This window comes from Bubalus bubalis, chromosome 22, assembly GCF_019923935.1.
Source record: "Bubalus bubalis isolate 160015118507 breed Murrah chromosome 22, NDDB_SH_1, whole genome shotgun sequence".
NCBI lineage: Eukaryota > Metazoa > Chordata > Mammalia > Artiodactyla > Bovidae > Bubalus > Bubalus bubalis.
In genome coordinates, this window is record NC_059178.1 from 60,886,886 (window position 1) to 60,908,101 (window position 21,216).

Sequence of the window (21,216 nt, forward strand, 5' to 3'; positions counted from 1 at the left end):
AAAGGTTGGAGAGCTAAAAACAGAAGGCTAAAAACACATATTCAATAGTTTATTTTTTCTCTATAACTCTGTATAAAAAAAAACTAAGGTTCCTAGACTTCCAACATGTAAGTAAGTTATTCATGACACTCTGCTACTAATAGTGAAAAAGTAGGGGTTGGGGAACCTCTATGAAGTCACCTGTGACATCACAAGGTCCACATGAGCTCCTGGCACAAGGCCCGCCTCTCTCAGGGAAGCACTGAGCTCTGTGCCTCCTTCCAGACCTAAGGTTTTCTGAGCACAGCCAGGAACCTGGTGGATATTCAGGAGGAATAAACTCATCGCAATTTAAACACCTAGTGTATTCCCTCATACAGCACATCTAAGTGTTCTGTGTTTGATAGTGATTTTTTTTTTCTCTTTTAAATGTGGTACGCTTCATGAATCTGCATGTTGTCCTTACTCAGGGGCCATGCTGACCTTTTCTGTATCTTTCCAGTTTTAGCATGTGTGCTGCTGAAGCGAGCACTGTAAAGTGATGTTTAAAGAATCACCTCAGAATGATTGGAGTAGAGGGAAGACCTGCAGTGAATTTGACCTGAGTCCAGTTATGTCACCCTCATTTCATTGTCATGCCTTCTAAGACTGGCATTGTCATGTTTACTTTTTCAGAGTGAAGTTAGGCGTGTCTGCCTCCTCCTGGTTGGTGGGTCTATTGTTCTATCCTTGTCTTCAACTTCCCTTCCTAAATAAACCATTGTGAGTCTTTCTCTACATTTTGGAAATTTTAAACTGAATTGTTAATACTGCAGTTTAAATTCATGATTATTTTATGCTTAATAAAGATGAATTTGATACCTTTTCATCATTTTCTGAAGTATTTTAAGAAAAGTTCTCCCACTAGAAGGTTTATATGCTCTACTCAAGTATAATGGTTGAGTAGATGAGGGGGACGTCCCAGGAAGGGGACGAGTTTGTATCCCTGGAGCCCTGGCACTATTGGAGCAACAAGGGTAGATTTAGAATTAAAATCTGTACCTCATAGGTGAAGGTAACTATATGAAAATAGAGTCAAGCTTTTATTACCATTTGAATAGTCCATAAAATGTTGGTATCCTTTCAGAATATTGCATTGAGTCATAAGTCTTAATTTTATATTAATGCTAGTAGAAAAGTCATCTTTTAAAGGAGGAAAAAAGTGACTACCTAAGACAAAACGAGGATGGTCATGTTTTAATCAATTGACATCTAAGAGCCTTTGTCAGAATCACCGAGTGGTGTATTGAGAATTATGAGTAACATATGGTGACTCTCTTCTCAGTATAGGCAGCATTGACTGCTTCAGAATGTTAGTGGTTTTATTTTGCCAGTGAGAGGGTCTAAACAGGGAAGGCAATCTCCCTGAGGTTCCAGGAGTCATCACACACTTGTATAAGCTCTTTCAGTACTTTTATGTCAAATTTAAATTAACATAGCTGACCCGTTTTAAGGAAGCCCTTACTACTTAACAGTAGATAAGCCATTGGTGTCTGGTAAATACAGAAACAATATTGGCTCTAGATATTTAGAATTAATTGTAAAACATTTAGAAAAGCGTACACAACACGTATCTTTTGTTTCATGCAGTTGCTGTGACTGGCTGATTAATATTTGTCAAAGAAAGAGAGAATTGAAAGCTCGTACAGTGTGGCTTGGATGTCCGGAAAAGTGTGAAGAAAAACATCCCAGAAATTCTATAAAGAATCAGAAATATAATATATTTACCTTTATACCTGGGGTAAGATTGTTAAATTCTTAAAAATGCACTGGATATTGGAGATTACTTTGTTCTCATTTTTTTTCTCTCGTTAATTCTGTCATATCCAAATCAGAGACCTTTGAACCATGGGTATTTCAAATAATTGTGAAATAATTCATATGCTTTTCTTCTTCTTTTTTTGTTTTCATACATGTCATTAATAGCCACATAGTCCCAGGGACGGAGGAGCCTGGTGGGCTTCCGTCTATGGGGTCGCACAGAGTCGGACACAACTGATACAACTTAGCAGCAGCAGCAGCATCAGAGTTCAACTCAAGAAAATTTATAGTCTGATTATTGCCTTCAGTTCCAGATAAACATCACATTTATATCATTGTAGAAATAATCAAATAAAGCTAAATAAAATTACCAGAAAATAAGTCATAAATTTTGATTGGGTATTTGTTTAGAGGGAAATGTTGACTGTATATATAACGTTTAAAGCCTGCTAAGGCTGTCACTCAAGCGCATTTCTGGCTCAAGTCTCTGTGGTGTCTCTGGGTCCTGTTGCACACTAGGTTTGTTTGAGCCCTCTGAGCATCTCTGGTGGGTAAGGGGTTTGATTCTAAATGCAGTTTGACCCCTACTGCCATCTTGCTGGGGCTTCTCCTTGGCCCTTGGACATGGGGTATCTTTTTAGTGGGAGCCAACATTCTCCAGTCGACAGTTGTTCAGCAGGGAGTTGTGGTTTTGGAGTTCTCGCAGGAGAAGAAGATGAGCCTCTTGATGAAAGTGAAAGAGAAGAGTGAAAAAGTTGGCTTAAAACTCAACATTCAGAAAACTAAGATCGTGGCATCCAGTCCCATCACTTCATGGCAAATAGATGGAGAAACAGTGGAAACAGTGGCAGGCTTTATTTTTTTAGGTTCCAAAATCCATGCAGATGGTGACTGCAGCCATGAAATTAAAAGATGCTTGCTCCTTGGAAGAAAAGTTATGACCAACCTAGACAGCATATTAAAAAGCAGAGACATTACTTTGCCAACAAAGATCCGTCTAGTCAAGGCTATGGTTTTTCCATTATTCATGTATGGATGTGAGAGTTGGACTATAAAGAAAGCTGAGCACTGAAGAATCGATGCTTTTGAACTGTGGTGTTGGGAAAGACTCTTGAAAGTTCGTTGGACTGTAAGGAGATCCAACCAGTCCCTCCTAAAGGAGATCAGTCCTGAATATTCATTGGAAGGACTGATGCTGAAGCTGAAATCCAATACTTTGGCCACCTGATGCGAAGAACTGACTCTTTTGAAAAGACCCTGATGCTGGGAAAGATTGAAGGTGGGAGGAGAAGGGGATGACGGAGGCTGAGATGGTTGGATGGCATCACTGACTCAGTGGACATGAGTTTGAGTGAACTCCGAGAGTTGGTGATGGACAGGGAGGCCTGGCATGCTGCAGTCCATGGGGTCGCAAAGAATCAGACACAACTTAGTGACTGAACTGAACTGAAGGCTGTCACAATCAAAGTAGAATAACTTTACTCAAACATGATTGAGCAACAAAATATCTACAAGCACTTTTAGATTTATTTTCTACTTCACAGTATACATTTCAGGCCTTGTTTTATTATTATATCAGTAGTTATCTTTAATTAGTATTATGCTAAATTTAAATTCTGAAATTTAAATATTTATTACTTTTTGTTATTGCCAGTAATGTTTTTGTCTTAAATTATAAAGCTGAGATTATATGTATTTAGAATAGTTGATTTATTTTTGCCTCATTCCCTATTTTAATAGATTTATTTATCTTTCTAAAGGCAAAAGAAAGCTGGTGCTGATTATCTTTCCATTATCAAAGTTTTTAACACATTTTCAGTATTAGGTCTTATGCTATTTTGCAAAAAAAAACTCAATTATGTGAAATGAGGGCTGCTTTAGCTTTCATGTTTTTATTTACATAACCATGCTGACTTTATACTGGGCATTGATTAGCATCACTCTCCACCCCATCCATCCAGTTGTTGTCAGATGCTTGATGTCTAATATGCTTCTTTATTAAAACATGCAAAACTAATGCCTCCATAATTAAAAGACTGCTCTTTTGTCAGGACAATAAAATGTAAACTGTCTTCCAGGCAGATAAATATTCTCATCTTTTTTGAATGAAGCTGCTGTTTTCTCCTTAGGTTTAAATTATTAAATACTCCCAGATTGGCTAAATACTGTACATTTTTCCGACGCTGTCTGAGTTCACTCAGCAGACAATAGAAATAGAGTCTTGACTGCAGTGTCCAGGGGGTGCAGTGCAGCTTAGGTTTTCATCTGAATGAGTTCACACAGCCTTTAGGATGGCTGTCCTGAAGAGACCTGTTGATGTGTCTGTACCACTGTTACCGTGGGAATGACTTTTTCCTTAGATTATCTCTTAAATTAGTCTTTTCATCTAAAATGTAGTATTTTAGAAACATTTGGTAATTGCACAGTAGGAATTCTATGCCATTTTTAGCACGAATGGCAATTTCTGAATTGCTAATAGATATAATTTATGCTAACAGATTTTAAAGAAATCACTGAGGAAAAAGAGAGCTTTCTTTCCTGCTGAGATTAATCTATGAAATGATTCAAAACATTTTAGACAGCAATTGAATGTGATTATAAATATAAACGTGTTATCAATGTAACTGATTTTTCAGTCACACACATAATTGTGTGATGATGTATACAGCTTCATTATATAAAAACTGTGATTCCAGCCTCTTTAAGTCAACAATAAGGACTTAACCCATTGCTCTGCCCTTGTTAAAATTTCCATGCATTCCAAGTTGTATTTAAAAATGGCATCCAAGGAGATTTTGATATACAATGCGCAAGTTTGTAAGTTTCATTATAATTATAGTGTGCTATTTAAGGTATTCCCATCTATAAACACGAGTTTTGCTCCATTTTGATTTTCAATTTAAATCTAATAAGTGAGGCATTTGTGAATAGAAGTCTGTTAATATACTAGATCTTGGATTTCCTTAAGGATTATTCTGTTTGAATTAAGAAACAAAAATGAAAATACAGGATTTGCATTCCTAGAAGATGCTATTGAATGATGATTTTAATTTAGTTTATATTTGAAAATATTGTTTAAGATCAACTACCAAGAGACTATAAAGAATATACAGGTAGTTTTCTTCATAAAAATTGGTCTATAATTTACATATTTTTATGTGTTTTCATTTCTTACACTTTGAGGGAAGTAAATGCAAGAGATTAGTGTTTTTTTTACGTGTGTGAATGCATACCTATAAATGATTTGCTTATTCACTGGATCTTTGTGAAGCTACCTAATGTTCACATTCAGAAAATGTGGCTGTCATGTTTGAGTGTTTACCACTTCATAAATATAAGGTTGCACCACTTTCGCAAAAGATTTTTTGAATTTATGGCTTACTAACATTGGGAAGGTTTTCCCGTGTGTCTTGGGTGATATGCATGTAGAGATTTATGAAAGATGAATGTGGAAGACTGCATACAAGGAAACAGAAAACCTAAAGGTTTAACATAGTTGAAAGTTCTGCCTTTTTTTCAGTTTATTTTAAATATAATTTGAGGTAATCTTAGCTCTTTTTTGTGATTTAGTTATTAGAAAGCCATTGTCAAAATTAAGTTGATTGTGACTCGGCATATTCTCACTGTTGGTGGAAATTCAGTTAGATAATATGCTGATTTTAATTAAGGTATGAAAGATTTTTCTTGAGATTATATTGATTTTTTTTTCTTTTTCTTTTTAGGTTTTATATGAACAATTCAAGTTTTTCCTGAATCTCTATTTTCTGATAGTATCCTGCTCACAGTTTGTACCAGCACTGAAAATAGGGTATCTCTACACCTACTGGGCTCCTCTGGTAAAAAGAAAAGATTTTGAAATTAAGTTAAATTATTAAGTATTTAAAATACAGTTTTAAGAGTTCAGGCGGTTAAAAGATAAATTGATCGGATTTTTGAAATGTGACATTGTTGCTGTCTGTCACTGCACTTTGTTAAAGGGTTTCTAGAGTCCTGCGCAGTCCTCCAGCTAGGTCAGCTGGAGACATTACAAAGCACTTTTGCTGGCGGGGCTGGGGGTTCTCTCGGGCCCCAGGGGGTCAGCTCCATGTCCCAGCCCAGCTCCCTCCTATGCTGGGAGAGAGCAGGCGCCGTGTGCAGAGTAGGTGTCAGGCAGAGGGCACAGCAGTTGCACGAGGCCTTGGCGTGCTGCAGGAGTGTGTGGACATGCGGCTGTGGTGGCAGGGGCCCACGGGGTGGTTATTGGGTTTCCTCCTGAGTGGGATGGGGCCCGTGTCTGTGTGTGCACACGTCACTCAATGGGGAGCCCTCAGGCTGACCCCACAGTCCTAGCCAGCCACACAGCTGTGCAGAGGAAACACAGGTGACTTCTGCTGCTTTGTTTTCTCTCTTCTCCTCACTGGAGGTGGTTTTCTGATGTTTAACTTGAAGTACATATTAAGATGTGAGTTTTAAAACTTTTTTTGGGTACAGTGAGAATTGTAAATCTTACACAGTGCATTTCTGTGTTCCTTAGGTAGTGTTTATTACTTTTTGTCATTTTTTGTTTTTGTTTATTGTATGCTTCAAAACTAGTATAAATTGAAGGAAAAAAGTAAAACTAAATAGTAAAAGGATTTTCCCTTTTTTGCTAAAGTCCGATTTTCTCAAATACTTTGTTTTATTTTGTTTAAAGGGGTTTGTCTTGGCTGTTACTATCATGAGAGAAGCAGTTGATGAATTTCGGCGTTTCCAGCGAGACAAAGAAGTGAACTCACAACTGTACAGCAAGCTTACAGTAAGAGGTGAGCAAGACACTTTTAATCCAGTTCACCATTGGTTCATGTGATCATCATTCTAGACTCAGCATAAATGCAAGAAAACGTTTTAGTTTTGTTACTGAAAATAGTATTATGCAATTACATGTTACCTAACTAATTTTCCTATAATAGTATGATGCATATGATTTCAGGATAGATTTTTATTCTCTCGATGTTTGAATGTATGTATGTATACATGAATATAAATGTATACACACGCCCATAAACACATGCATGCACATGTACATACACAGGTGTGTGTATATATATATGTTTATATATAAATAGTTACATATATCTCTGTTACAGTTTGTATAGAATGCTTGTGTACTAGACACATGTGAAACCCAACTTATGTGTACACATTGTAAAGCATAGCATCGTCTCATTTAAAGTCTGTCTTTGCAATCTGTTTTAAACACAGTCAGCAAGACCAGACATCTGGCACCATGGCCTGAAATTATACTTGGGGAATAGGACTTCTAGCACCTGAAACAGACGTCGAGATCCAAAATGGAAGCCGATGCGTGCTCGCTCCCCCACACCCTTCACTTCAGGCTTGCACCCTTGTCTGGTTTATGTGTTAAGAGTTGTTTATTTGGTTTTCAGTCCACTGTAGAAAAGAGGCAGTGTGATAGGGAGAGAATGTGTGAGGCTATTATGATAAGCATGAGGACAGGAAAAGGTGCCAGAGAGAAACTCCGTGAAGATTCATAGCACCTTGGAGCCTGTCTGGAAGCGGAGTTCAGAGTGGAGTGGGTTTTAGTCCCTTGTTGGATATATATGATTTGGAACTGTGTTGTCTCCTTCTGTGGGTTGTATTTTTTCTTTCTTCACGGTGTTCCTGATGCACAAAAGTTTTTATTTTCATTAAGTCCCAAGTTCATCTGGTTTTTTTTCTTTTGTTGCTTATATTTTGGGTTGTATCTAAGAAATAGTTTGCCAACCCAAAGTTGCAAAGATTTACTTCCATATTTTCTTTTAGGAGTTTTATAGTTTGAGCTTGAGATGTATGACCCATTTTCCTTTTGTATGTGGTATCGCTTCACATTCTTTTGCATGTGAATACCAAGTTGTCCCAGTATCATTTTTTGAAAATATTATGCTTTCTCAATTGAATTGAAAATTAATTATTAAAAAGCTTTGATGCTTTAAATATTGGCATGGTAGAGGAAAGTTGTGTTGTATAAAAAAGAAGGTAAGCTTTAGTTCTGGGGAAAAGACTCCCCAGAATGGCCAGGTAAATTAGGTATAACTTTGGTTTGTCTGTTTTAGAATACAATGTAGATCTTGGCTTGTGTTTTCTGTTGTTTTATATTGTGAAATTTGGGCTGAGCAGAGATTTGTTTCTGTGCACTGATTGTATCATTCACAAATGAACAGTGCAGTGATGTCAGCAAAATGAAGAGTAGGCAGCTCCACAGATCAATCAGGACCTGGCAGAGCTAACTTGTCAGGACTCTGAAAAACGTCAGAGCCTTACAGCATCTAGGGGATTATTGAATCCAGGAAAAGGCCACTTGAAAATAGTAGGAAAGCTCCTTGGTGTTTTCACCTGCCCTTGCTCCACTCTGTCCCTGTCATGGCACCCTCCTTGAAGATGGCAGCAGCCAGATCCTAATTTGGGACTCTGGACGCTGACTCTGAAGAGTGCGGAGCAGAACTTATTTGTGGTGAATCTTTTTTGTCTGTCTAACCTGTGTGGGGGCTACCTTAAGGACTGACCCAGTTGGCTTGTCTATCTTTCACCTCACCTGCAACTCCGAGCAGGAAAGCTGGAAAGCTGCAGGCGTCTCTTATTGTCTAGGCTGGGGTCCAGCCGCCGCAGCCGGGCAGAGATATCACAGCCGGGCTCACACACTAGCTGTCACAGCCAGGCAGGAAGAATCGGGAGGGAATCTGAAGTACCCCTGTTGGCCCAAGGCGGGGGGGAAGTGGTTTGAAAGCCACGCTCAAGGCTGGATACAGGCTCAGGGCAGGCAGAAGTGAAGGCTGAGGCGGAGCTGCGACCAGGGTTCCCGCACGGAACCGTGGTCTGCAAAGGCTGTGAGCAGCTGTGCCTGCTCCTGTCTTCATCCTGCTCCCTTCGCTTCCTCCCTCCACCACCTCCTTTTTCCTCACATGCAAGGAGATCTCTTTCAAACACTGGTTGAATATAAGCTAAAGTAAGAAAGACTTGAGAGACCACATGTGACATAGAATACATGCTTTACAAAAATAGTTTAGAAAAGTCACCAGATATACATGGCTACAGCATATACTAAGCAGAGCAGAACAAACCCAAAAGGTGGAAATATTTCATTTCCTGAGTTATCAGATGATAATACTCAAAATGTCTGGGTTTCCACAAAAAATTACAGAGAATGCATTTCACAGAAGACATTAACAAAAACTGTCTCTGAGGAAGCCCAGACATTGAACTTCCTAGACAAACATGAACCTCACCCACCTCAGTTATGTTCTGAAGCTAAGGGAGATAGTGAACAGATGCTGAAAGATACCAGAACAGTATATTGGCAGATAGAGCATATCTGTAAAGGTATGCCAGTATTTAAAAAAAGCAAGAAATTCTGGTACTGAAAAATACAGTAAATGAAAGAGAAACTCACTAGAGGCTTTCAGTAGCAGACTTGAGCCGGCAGAAGAAAGATCAGTGAGCCTGAGCCTCCGGTCACTGAAAATGGTCCAGCCTGAGGAGCAGGGAGGAGAAGGAAGAGCAGTGAGCAGGTCCTGAGAGGCTTGTGGGGCAGCGTCAGGGGTACTGAGGTGCCCAGAGGAGTGTGTGCTGGAGGAGAGGGGAGATGTGAAGGGATATGGCCATTGACCCCCAGTTTTGACAAAAGATACAAATCTACACATTGAGGAAGTTCCCTGAAGCCCAGGAGGGTCAGAATGGAGACCCACACAGAGACATAGCATCATCACGTGGTCTAAACCCCGGGGCCACGAGCACAGCCTGCGAGCAGCTCAAGAGGCGGCTCCAGGCAGGGTCCTCGGCGGTGACGAGCACGCTGCAAGCTTCTCATCAGAGACCGGAGGGCAGAAGGAATTGGAGAAGGGAGAACTGTCAACAGAAATTCTATATCTAGTAAAGCTGTCACTCAGAAGTGAAGGCGAAATGAAGACCTGCCCAGATAAGTTTAGAATTAAGGATAGGGGCTCAAGCAGGTGCACACACACCCCTGCTCGTCACTGCACTACATAGGGCTGGCAGAAGGCGGTGACGTCGGTTGTCCGTCAGTGGATGAAGGGTGAGGGATTGATGGTTTCTTCATAGCCTGGGATATTATTCAGCTATAAAAGTTAATGAAATACTGATAGATGACAGAACATGAATGAACCCTGAAAATGCTATGCTGTGTGAGAGAAGCCAGGTACCAGAGGTCGTGTATTGTGCGATGCCGCTCTTGAAACTCACAGAACAGGTAAGTTAATAGAATGCAGGTGTGGCTGCCATGGCCAGGGAAGCAGGGATGGGGCACAGTCCTCAGTGGGCGAGGGCTTCTCTGGCGGTGGCGAGCGTGTTGTGGAACTTGGTAGAGTTGGTTGTAGAATACTTTGAATGTACTAAATGCCACTGAATTATTTACCTTAAAGTGGCTGCTTTCATGTCATTTTCACTGAGTATAAACTGTTGAGGAAAACAGACTGGTATATATCTTTTGTGTGGTTTAGTCACTTAGTCGTGTCTAACTGTTTGTGACCCCATGGACTGTAGCCCGTCAGGCTCCTCCGTCCGTGGGATTTTCCAGGCAAGAACACTGGAGTGGGTTGCCATTCCCTTCTCTAGGGGATCTTCCCGACCCAGGGACTGAATCCAGGTCTCCCTCATTGCAGACAGATTCTTTATCAACTGAGCCACCAGGGAAGTATAAATCTTTTACAATTCTGTATTATTTGAACTCAGAATACTCTAAAACAATTGTACTAGTTTCATTTCAAATACAAATGAAAATTTACCTTTTTAAAAAAATTGGTCATCGTTGCCTGTGACCTGAGCACTGGACATTTCACACGTGGGTGACAGTCATGACAGCTGGTGCTGCTTGACGCCCGAGTGTGTCAGAGAAAATGCCCTGTACTCAGTCACACGACACCCCCAGGCGGCTGGCGTTGTCTCAGTGACAGTGAGCAGCCTGGGGCTTGTGCAGAATGGTCTGCCCTGAGTGGCCATCCTTCTGGGTGGAGTTTGTGTTTGATCCTGGACCTGTTGACCTCAAGTCCAGTGTTCTTTCATCTGTGGCATGTTGCTTTGTGATTGGTTATTCTGCTAAAGATGATTGGTAAGTAAAATTTAGAATGTAAAAAAATGGAGTTTATGCTTATTGCTGAGTATAGTTTAAAATATTTTCTTATCAAGAATATATGCTGCCTACTTAACTTCTAGTGTTTCACAGTTACTATTCTTTGAATGGCATTGATGGCTCTTTGCTCTGATTCACTTGAGTCTGTTGTAGCATTTTACAGCATTTGAACTTTTCTTATTTGGGGTTCTCAAGCACATTCTTGTAGAAATACACTGAGAAAACTTTGTGTGTTGTATTTTTTATTTTGAAAAGGAAAACCACTTCTACTTGCTAACATCTTGAAGGTGCTGTGTTTGGAAGCAGAGAGTATTTTGACTGTGGCACGTGATCTCAGTGAATACTGAATGGTTTTTAGTTTGCTCTTTATTTCATTGCCTCATAAACTGCTTTTCTTAGGTGGGAATCTTCCATACCTGTTGCTTCCACCTTCCTTCCTGTCTCCTTGTTTGTGACTGCTTGTGTTAAGCTTTTTATCTCCTAGTGAGTAGCAACAGAGGAGAGTCACAGAAGAGAGTAATGTAGACTTTCCTGCTTCTTGGCAGCTTTTGCAAAAATTCCCGATGAAGAAGTTTGAATTGTGTGGCCATTCTGCTTTTGGATTCTTGGAATCAATGCTGTTTTTTCCCCTGTTGCTAAGGAGTGGTTTGTAGATTGTATACCTTGTTTGTCTTCATCCAGTTGGCTAGTTCACAATTTCCACATTTGTTTACTAAGTACCCACTATGTGTCAGCTACCACAATAAGTTCATGAAATTCAAACATGGATCGGTCATGAACTAATAAGCTTTTCCCAGAACTAATGCAATCTATTTTCTAGCAGATGAGATCAACCCAGAAGTCTTCGTTTATTTGTGTGTGTTCTCAGCAGCCACCAGATCTCAGCAGGGCTAAGTCATGTCAGCCATTTCCCAGATTTAAACCTAAAGCTAGTGTGGAACTTAATGTTTAGAAACAAACTTGAATTAATTTTGTGCTGCTGCTGGGTCCTTCGTACAGCTTGTGGTGATTGTTTTTCCCAGGATATCTTAGTTATTTCTTTCACTCATTCTGGCATTTTGTTGTTTAACATGTTTCAAACCTAGGAGAGAGAGAAATTGTGACTGGAGGCTTGTGTAAATTACTTGTGTTTGTGTGAATACGAGAGAGACAACTTGCATATTTACTTGTTTCTTGTGATCCAGGTTCCTTGCCAAACAGGAACCTAATTCATGCAGAGTTCAGAAAAAGAAGATGTTCTTTATGCCTACATTTTTGGGCATCTTTGACTCAGTATCAATACTGTGTTGTCCCATACTTGTTAACATTCTTAGGTTTTTTGTGCTAAAAAGATTTTTATGAAATGTCTCAATGAAATTTTTTCATCTTCTAGTGAAATTGACCCCATTTATCAGTAATAATTTTTCCTTGAAAATCAGGAGATTTTAAAATCCCTCTTTTGTGCCTTTTACATATTGTCTATGCATTGTCACTTTCACTAAGTCATCTTTCTTGTCTGTGTTCTGCATTAGAAAATAATTATTCCAATATTCATTCAAGAATATTCAGCATGCATTATTTCATTTTGACTCTGCACTGATATTTATCACTCAGTTACTGTGTGTCAGGCACCAGCAAGCACTTCAGGTTTATCACCTCCTTTGTTTGGTTCTCCGTGGCCATGTCACGGTAGACATGTACCGTGGGGACTGGGTACACGGGCAGCAGTGGATGTGTGTGCTCATTTCCTGCATAACTGGTATTTTTCCTTAGGTCCCCCTGAGAGGACCTGTATGAATTCATTTCTTCATGATGTTAAACATTTAGCAGTTTTTATTACATGTTTGGAGATCAGGGCCTGGAAACTACGGGACATAACTTTAAAGAATACCGGCGCCCACAGAGTGCCTTCTCACCCGGATCAGCGTGTGTGTGTGGATGCGGGAAGCATCCTCCGCTCCCTCTGGAGTCTGGCTTGCTCTGCAGCTTTCTTTAGTGACTGGACTCCCAGGTCCCCGGTTTTTTAAATTTCCAGTTTGGTGAGAGATCCTCTCGCTGTTTTTGCTTGCTATTTCTCTTTTAACACTTTACTGTTTCTTCTCTTTTATAAAAGTCTATTCCTCCTTTGTTCCCATGTTCATCTTTACCTTATTAAAATTTCTGTGTGTACACGCTCAGTTATATCTGACTCTTTGCGACCCTATGGCCCACAGCCTGCCAGGCTCCTCTGTCCATGGGATTCACCAGGGAAGAATACTGGGGTAGGTTGCCATTTCCTTCTCCAGGGGATCTTCCTGACCCAGGGATTGAACCTGTGTCTCTTGTATCTCCTGCATTGGCAGGAGGATTCTTTACCACTGCATCACATGTGGCAAATATTTTTATTTTGTTTGATTAATTTTTTTCATTTTTTAAACATGTAGATACCTTTTTAGTTTTTTGTAGGCAGCTCTTCTGATCTTTGTGGTTTTTACTTTAATCTTAGAAAATCTGTTCAATCCCAGTGTGTTGTAAGCAGCTATCTTAATTTCCTTACAATGTTTCTGTGTTTTTGTTTTTTTGTACTTAGAATTTTACTCCACTTGCAGTTTTACGTGTAAGGTATTATGTGGAGAAGGGATCTACCTTTTTTTCCCCCTCAAATGGTCAGTAAGTTACTTTTTTTTTTTTTTTTTATTTTATTTTTAAACTTTACATAATTGTATTAGTTTTGCCAAATATCAAAATGAATCCGCCACAGGAATACATGTGTTCCCCATCCTGAACCCTCCTCCCTCCTCCCTCCCCATTCCATCCCTCTGGGTCGTCCCAGTGCACCAGCCCCAAGCATCCAGTATCGTGCATCGAACCTGGACTGGCAACTCGTTTCATACATGATATTTTACATGTTTCAATGCCATTTTAAAACGAGTTCTTAATTTTCCTCAGATCTTTGAGAAATGCATTCGATTTGTTTTGGCCCTTTTCTCTAGTTTCTGTGCTGTTCCACTGACTCATCCAAATCTCTAGGCCACGTCCACACCAGTTCTGAAGAGTGTTTCATTACAGTGCATTCTAGCATCAGGAGACCTCTCCCTCCCTCTCTCCTTCCTACCCTCCACCAGGTATTGTCATTTTTCATTTTTTTCTTGTGTTCTCTGAGAAACATGAAACACTATGAGACTCCTGAGAAACTTTCACAAAGAAATGTTAGTTTCTCCGATGTTTATTCTTTTATAAGTTTTTTGGCTTTAGAATTTGCTGTGTATATCACATATCTATTTCGAGTAAATTTTTGTATTAGTACCAGGTGTGGGTGGTGGTGTTTCTGGCACCATTTTTCAAGAAGGTGACCTCTTTCCCACTGCATTGCCTTAAACTTTAGTCAATCAGTTGTCTTCCGTGTATGTGTTTATTTCTGGACTCTCTCTTCACTCTGTTGATCTGTTTGTTTCTCTTTATGCTAAAACAATGCTCTTGATTACTGTTGTTTCATAGTATTAATAATTCTGGAGCACAGCAGTGTTTGCCCTCCAGCTTTGTGTTTTCATTTTCAGAGTTGCTTTGGCTAAACTGCATCCTTTGTATTTCCATGTGACTTTTAGAATTGCTTTTTCAATTTCTATTAAAAAGTAGCCTGCTAGGATTTTAATTGCACTGAATCTGTAGGTAAATTTTGGGGAGAATTGGCACTTTAATAGTATTAAAGTGTTCTGATCCATGAATGAAATATACCTCTTCTTTTATTTAGGAGTTTTAAAATTTCTTCCCAGCAATATTTCGGGTTTTCTTCTGAATTATAAGTCTCTCTTAATATATTGGGTTGGCCAAAAAGTTCATTTGATTTTTTCCATAAGGTCTTATGAAGAATGGAATGAACTTTTGGGCCAACCTTATAATATAACATAACATAATTAATATACTGTTTCCCAGCTACCCACTTCATAATCTGTGTTAAATTAGGCTCCTACTTAAGATGTGAAGACAGTTGGGGGAGAGTACCATTCCCCCAGGAATGAGGACCAGCCAGACAGCCTGCTGAGATGCGGGTGGTCGTCTGCTCAGCAGCTGTGCTCTTAATTTCAGCTCTGTGGCCTTCCAGGGGCTCCTTATCTGTGAGCAAGTGCTTTTTAAAAAATTACATCATTGTCTCTCACTCTTATGTTGCGTGTGTTTTTTTGGGAAATAAGCAATAAATACATTTTCATTCTTATTTGTTGATGTCTGTATCTGGTTAGATGTGGCTTTTATGGTTCTGTTCTCTTTAACCCATTCTGACATTTGACCCATTTCAACTGATGAATGGTTATACAGTCCTTCTCTTCTTTTAAAATGGGTTAAGTTTGGATATGCATTTGTGAAGAACAAACTAAATGTCCTTGAAGTGCACAGGATCTGAAATTTGGTAGAGTGTCGGGTGTTTGAATATTTATAGCAATGTAGCATTTTAAGCACATGTGTAGCAGTCTGTATAAAATCTGCTGCTGCTTATACCTGCTCTAGAGGCTTCATGGGATAGTGTTACTGTGTAAGTAAGGAGATCTGCGGAGGGATGGGTTTCAACCTAAAGGAAGAGCGAATGCAGAGAGCCTGTGAGAACCAGCATAGGCATTACATGGTCGTAGGATAAAGTGCCAGACTAGAGCAGGAGCAGAGGGAGACGAGGCAGGGGATGAAGCAGAAAGCTACTGTGAGATCAGCTGTGGAGAAGAAGCACACACGCTGCAGATTTGGTTATCTTCTAAGTGATTGTCAAATAACAGAGGGCTTGGGGTGAGGATGAGCGTAATCCTTAATTTTTCATCTAGTTCTATTAACATGTAAAAAAGCAGAAGGAAGGGAAAGTGGATTGGCTAGTAGAACAGCATAAAATTAAATGATAAGATGGGAATTGTGCTGAGTTAAAGGACAGGGAAGCCTGGCGTGCTGCAGTCCATGGGGCCACAAAGAGGCGGACAGGACTTGGCAGTTGAACAACAATATACCGGAGGTATGCGCTCAGGGTGTGTCTTCACTGCCTGACGCTTAGCTGTAAAAACATGGCAGTGCGAGTACAAGCATGAAGCTTGAAGTAACCAACTGGAAAAAACAAAAAGTTTTCTGGCTATTAATAAACAGATACTTACCTCTTATGAAGATATCTTAAGATTGCTTCACATGTAATTCTAAAGTACACTGTTATTTTATAATATCAATAAAAAGTAGCTTCACCTCCCTCCAGGAAAGTAACTCAGCCCTTATGTATTTATTGTATAATTGAGGAGTGTGAAAAAATGTAACAGCAGAAATATATTTACCAAACTTTTTGATATCCTCAAAACAATAATTAGGAACTGATGTGGTTCTATTGAAACTCAGCTGCATTCAGAGATATTTAGGAAATAAGGCTTTATAATGAGCTGAATTTGGTCTATAAGTCAAGTAATGACTGGTAACATTAGTTTTTGTAATATGAACAAATGTCGTAAGAACTTACCTCTTGTTCTTTTAGCTTTCAGAATAAACTGACTGTAAAAGAAGTGGCTCTATTCTCTTATCAAAACAGTAGTTTTGACAAAAATATAAAAATAGATCTACATGGCTGTTGTTGGTCCTAAAAGGGAGATGGACAGAGGGAGGGAGACCAGGAGAGGGAGCGAGACGGAGGGGAGAAGGAATCACAGGGAGCAGGACCTGGACCAGGGCTCGTTACTGCTGTCCCGCGGCGTCTCCCCTTGTCCACATCAGCTTTTCGTCTCCTCTCTGTGGTGCTGACATGACGCAGACTCTGTGTGTTAGATTTTGTAAATGGTCGCGCTGCACTGGATACTGTAGAGATAAGAGTTCACAAGCGTCTACAGCACTTTTTGTGTAAAGCTCTAACCCTTAGTTTTCAGCCCTGACCTGTGTCTTTGGAGCTACTAGTGGAGGGTGATCTGGCGTTTATTTTTCTTTGTTGGTTTTTCTGTCAGTTGTGTGCCAGTCAATGCCATTCACAGTATTAATGTAAGGATTTTACATCTCCATGTCATTCAGCTTTGTCATCAAATTATTTTGTTTAGTGATACTTTCGATCATCTGTAACTTGACTCAGACCTGAAATAATGGCAGATACGGGAAGAACTTTCCAAATGGAGTCCTTGTCCATGTTCTGACACATCTCTTATTGGGGGATAGTTAACTGTATTTGGGAGTTGACTGAAAGAAATTAATTTTTAGTGACTGTGTCCATCTGAAATAAATTTATTTTGAAAGTATAAGTATAGATAAATATCTAGAATGTTATTTTTTCCTCCCAAAGTTATTTCTGAAGTATTATTTATCAACTGAAAGTTTAACTCTGATGTGCTATTATTTCATTGAGTTGATTATACTTCTTCTTTTTTTTAAGGTAAAGTGCAAGTTAAGAGTTCAGACATACAAGTTGGAGACCTCATCATAGTGGAAAAGGTTGATGCATTTTTAATATATTTTAGACATGTGTATACCAGTTATTAACATTTAGACTGATTGCATCTGAAGGAAATTATTTGAGACAGTTATTTTAAATCTTAACATTATTGTGTAAGATTGATATTCTGAAGGAAAAAATCTAGACTTTTGTATAGTTTTTTTTTTTGCTAAAGTACGTATTAGTGTGTAGTCATATTTTGTCTAAAATAAGATGTGTTAACTGTTTATTGTTTCATTGTCAGAATTATATCTTTGACCAAAGAATTATATTAGTTAGAACCTATTTATCATGAAATACGTTTCAGTTTCTGGGGCTTCCCAGGCGGCACTAGTGGTAAAGAACCTGTCTGCCAATGCAGGAGACATAAGAGGTGCGTCTTTGATCCCCGGGTCAGGAAGATCCCCAGGAGAAGGGCATGGCAACCCACTCCAGTTTCTTGCCTGGAAAATCCCATGGACAGAGGAGCCTGGTGGGCTCTGGTCCACAGGGCCGCAAAGAGTCGGACACAACTGAAGCAACTTAGCACATGCAGTTTCAGTTTCTAGAGCTTCCTTGTACAGACAGATGTATTATACATAATTATTGGATATTCTGTGGCTTAAAAAAAAGGAAGATGGAAATAAAGAGGATTAGAAAGAAAAAGTTTAGGTCAGTGTTGTAGGAAGCCACAGTGGTCAGAGGTGGCTGTGGACAAGCCGCCACTCCACTGGAGTTACCTGCCTGGGCTGTCTGCCTGTGTGGAGAAGCGTCTCTGCCTGCACAGTCTTGCTGAGTAACCATTACTGAGGGCCCAGTCTTTATTTTTAAGGCTCTTGAACAACTTTTTAAAAAATATGGCAGGTTTTCATAAGGCCTACTACAGGGGAGTGTGAGCCCTTGGTACCAGCTGATGTCCACCTGGGAACCCACCAGGGCACCCCTAGCCTGCATCGCCCGCAGGGGTGTTTAGTGAGAGGGCTCTTCCTCAAGACTGAAGTGGTCTTCATCTGGTTGCAGTAGTGTGTACACAGATAATGTTGTGGGCTGTGTTTGTCTAATTTTACAGAATGGGAGAAAATTAAACATATTGATTTGCAATATATTTATGTAGTATTCAGTTAATCCATTGTTAGATTTTGGATGGTTTTCTTTTCTGCTATTGAAGAGTGCTGTAGTGAACATCCTGGTACATATATTCTTGCAGAATTCTGTGGGCTAAACGCTGACAAGAGAGATGGCTGAGCCATATGTTAGTCATATACATTTTGATGTAATTTTTTAAAAAAATCAACATTTATTCCCTCACAGTTTGTATGGTCAGGAATCTGGGTACAGCCTAGCTGCACCTCCTAGCTCTGAGTCTGTCCTAGGGCTGCAGTCAAGGGGTGTCAGGGTGTCAGCCTCCTAGCCGTCACCTCCAAGCTCCACTAGGGCGGACCTGATGCTGGTCTCACTCTGGGGCTGGTTGGCAGGACTTGTTGCCTTTTTGGATTCAAGGCCTCAGTTCTACCAGCTTTTGGCCTGAAGCCACCCTCGTTCCTGGCCATATGGGCCTCTCCACCAGGCAGCTCACCACTGACCTGCCAGTTGGAGGGGAAAGAGAGAGTGCAGGTGTCAGCGAAAGGGACCATGGTATATTAAGAAGACACAGGTCCCTACTCCTGTGTTGCTCAGAGTCCTGAAGAGGGAAAAACAAAAAGTATCCAATAATTATTTTGAAGTTTCTAATTTATTTATTGATGCCCATAGAACATAAAATGGGATAGAGGAATATAGGGTAATGATCTAAAATTGACATTAAGAACAGAATTTCATTTGCAGTAGCATCAAAGAAATAAAATACTTACAAATAAAATCGTTGTTAAGAATAAATGTAACAGAAGAGGTCTAAAACTTTGAAGGCTACAAAACATTGTCAAAACATAATAAAGAAGACCTAGATAAATGGAAGGTCTTCCCATGTTCATAGATTAGAAGTATTCATACTGTTAAAACAAGAATACTCCCAAACTGATCTACAGATTCAGTGCTACCCTCTCAACATCCTAGCTGACTTCTTTGTAGAAATTTATGAGCTGATTCTGAAATTCATATGGAAATACCAGAGATTCAGAGTAGCCAAAGCAGTTTTTAAACGTATGAGCAAAATTGTTCGAGTATTCACACTTCTCCATTTCAGAACTTTTTAAAAGATAACAGTAATCAGTCAGGACAGTATGGAACTGGCATAAATTAAACACTGAGAGTCCAGAAATAAAGCCTTAGGTTTGTGGTTAATTGACTTTCAACAAGGATGCCTGGAAAATTCAGTAGGATGGAGCTGTGTTTGGGTGGGTGCTTATTTTTGATCCAGTGCTGATTGTGACATTCTTCATTTTGTTGTCTGCAGTTACAGTTCATTCATTTTGTTGTTGCATACTATGACTTTTATCCATTCTACCACTGGTGGATAGTTGGGTTGCTTCCAAGTTTTCTTGTTAGGAATGATAGCTGCGAGACATCCGTGACCATGTGTTGTGGCTCACGCATGCACACTTTGCTGCTGCGCATGTACTCAGGAGTGGGCTTGTTGGCTTTAGGGGTGTGTGGATGTTTCACCTGAGTGCTTACTCCAAATGGTTTTGCAGAGTGATGGATCAAATTAGTACTGAGGTCAGCAGGAAGAGTTCCCATCCCTCATGTTTGCCATCACTTAGCACTGCCAACCTTTTAAAATTACCATTTCCAGATTGTATACGTAGCAAGTTGTAGTTTTAATGTGCATTTCTGTAAACTGTCAAAGGTGAAAACTTTTTGTATGATTTTGGATATTTCTTTTTTGGAAGCTTCCCTTGTGGTTCAGTGGTAAAGCGCCAGTGAAAATCTCTTACTGTTTTTCTTCTGAGTTATCCTTTCTTACCAGTTTGCAGGCCTTCAGATATTCTAGATAGGAGTCCTTTATTAGTTTTATCTTGCAAATATCTTTTCTTTCCTAGTAGGCTTTGTGGAATAGAAATTCCTAGTTTAATGAAATCTACCTTATTAATCTTTTCATTTATAATAAGTTTTTGTTAATTTGTGGTGGGGGAGGGGAAGGAGTCTTGTTTAAGAAATCGATCTTTCTACCAAAAAGTTATGAAAGTATTCTTCTGTATTATCTTTTAGGTTTTATTGTTTTGATTTTGACATTTATAATTCATTTGGAATAGGTTTTTGTGTTTCTATTGAAGTAGAGGCCTGGTATTACCTTTTCTCATCGCCCATAGGTATCTAGTTTTCTCTAGAAAGCTATTTATTTAAAAGATGTCCACAGTGCCAACTTCCTCATAAATCTGGTGTCCATATTTGTGTGGACTGACTTTTGCATTCTCTACTTTACATTATAAAAGCATTCTCTACTTTACATTATAAAATCATCTATCTTTGTGGCATGTCATCTTGTCTTAATTATTCTATTTTAATATTTAGTTTTGTTATGTTATACATTCAGCCCTCCATGTTGTTAGTCATTCTTGGCATTTGCATTGCCCTCTAAATATTAGGAATGTCTTGTCAGTTCCCATCAAAAAAGCATGTTAAGATTTCGATTGGGTTTGTATTGAATGTATAGGTCAGTCTGTGGACACTTGTAATACTGCATATTATAATGTGAGAGCACAGTGTGTTCTGTCTCTTTATTTAATTTCTTTCAGTAATGTTTTATAGTTTATAAAATTTTTTATAGTTTTTTATTGAGAGAACTTTCCCATCTTTCATCTGTTTTATTCTAATGCTAGTTTTTTCTTATTACCAAAATGGGCATTTATTTTTTAATGTACTTTCTTGCTGTTTGTTACTGGAATATATGTTTTCATTTTCTGTGTCATTAATTTTGCTCTTATATTTGCTTACATCTATGTATGTTTGTGTTCTTTGTATTCTTTGGGATTTATTGGCTTTTTGTTTTTCTGCTTCAAACAGATATTCAGTTCCCTGTGTGTTGTTAGTC

General features: G+C 39.2%; 1 protein-coding gene and 1 non-coding gene across 2 annotated transcripts in view; one reads left to right on the forward strand and one right to left on the reverse strand.

Moving 5' to 3' along the window:
* ATP9B (ATPase phospholipid transporting 9B (putative)) overlaps positions 1-21,216 on the forward strand; it is a gene marked incomplete at its 3' end in the record, with an annotated part of 78,688 nt that overhangs the window by 22,847 nt on the left and 34,625 nt on the right. The window contains 4 exon segments of the mRNA XM_045164059.1: positions 1,609-1,759; positions 5,502-5,615; positions 6,452-6,560; positions 17,208-17,266. Coding sequence (XP_045019994.1) covers positions 1,609-1,759; positions 5,502-5,615; positions 6,452-6,560; positions 17,208-17,266 — 433 coding nt within the window.
* Positions 405-511, reverse strand: LOC112581477. Its single transcript, XR_003106060.1, has one exon. It is a non-coding gene; the product is annotated as a U6 spliceosomal RNA (small nuclear RNA).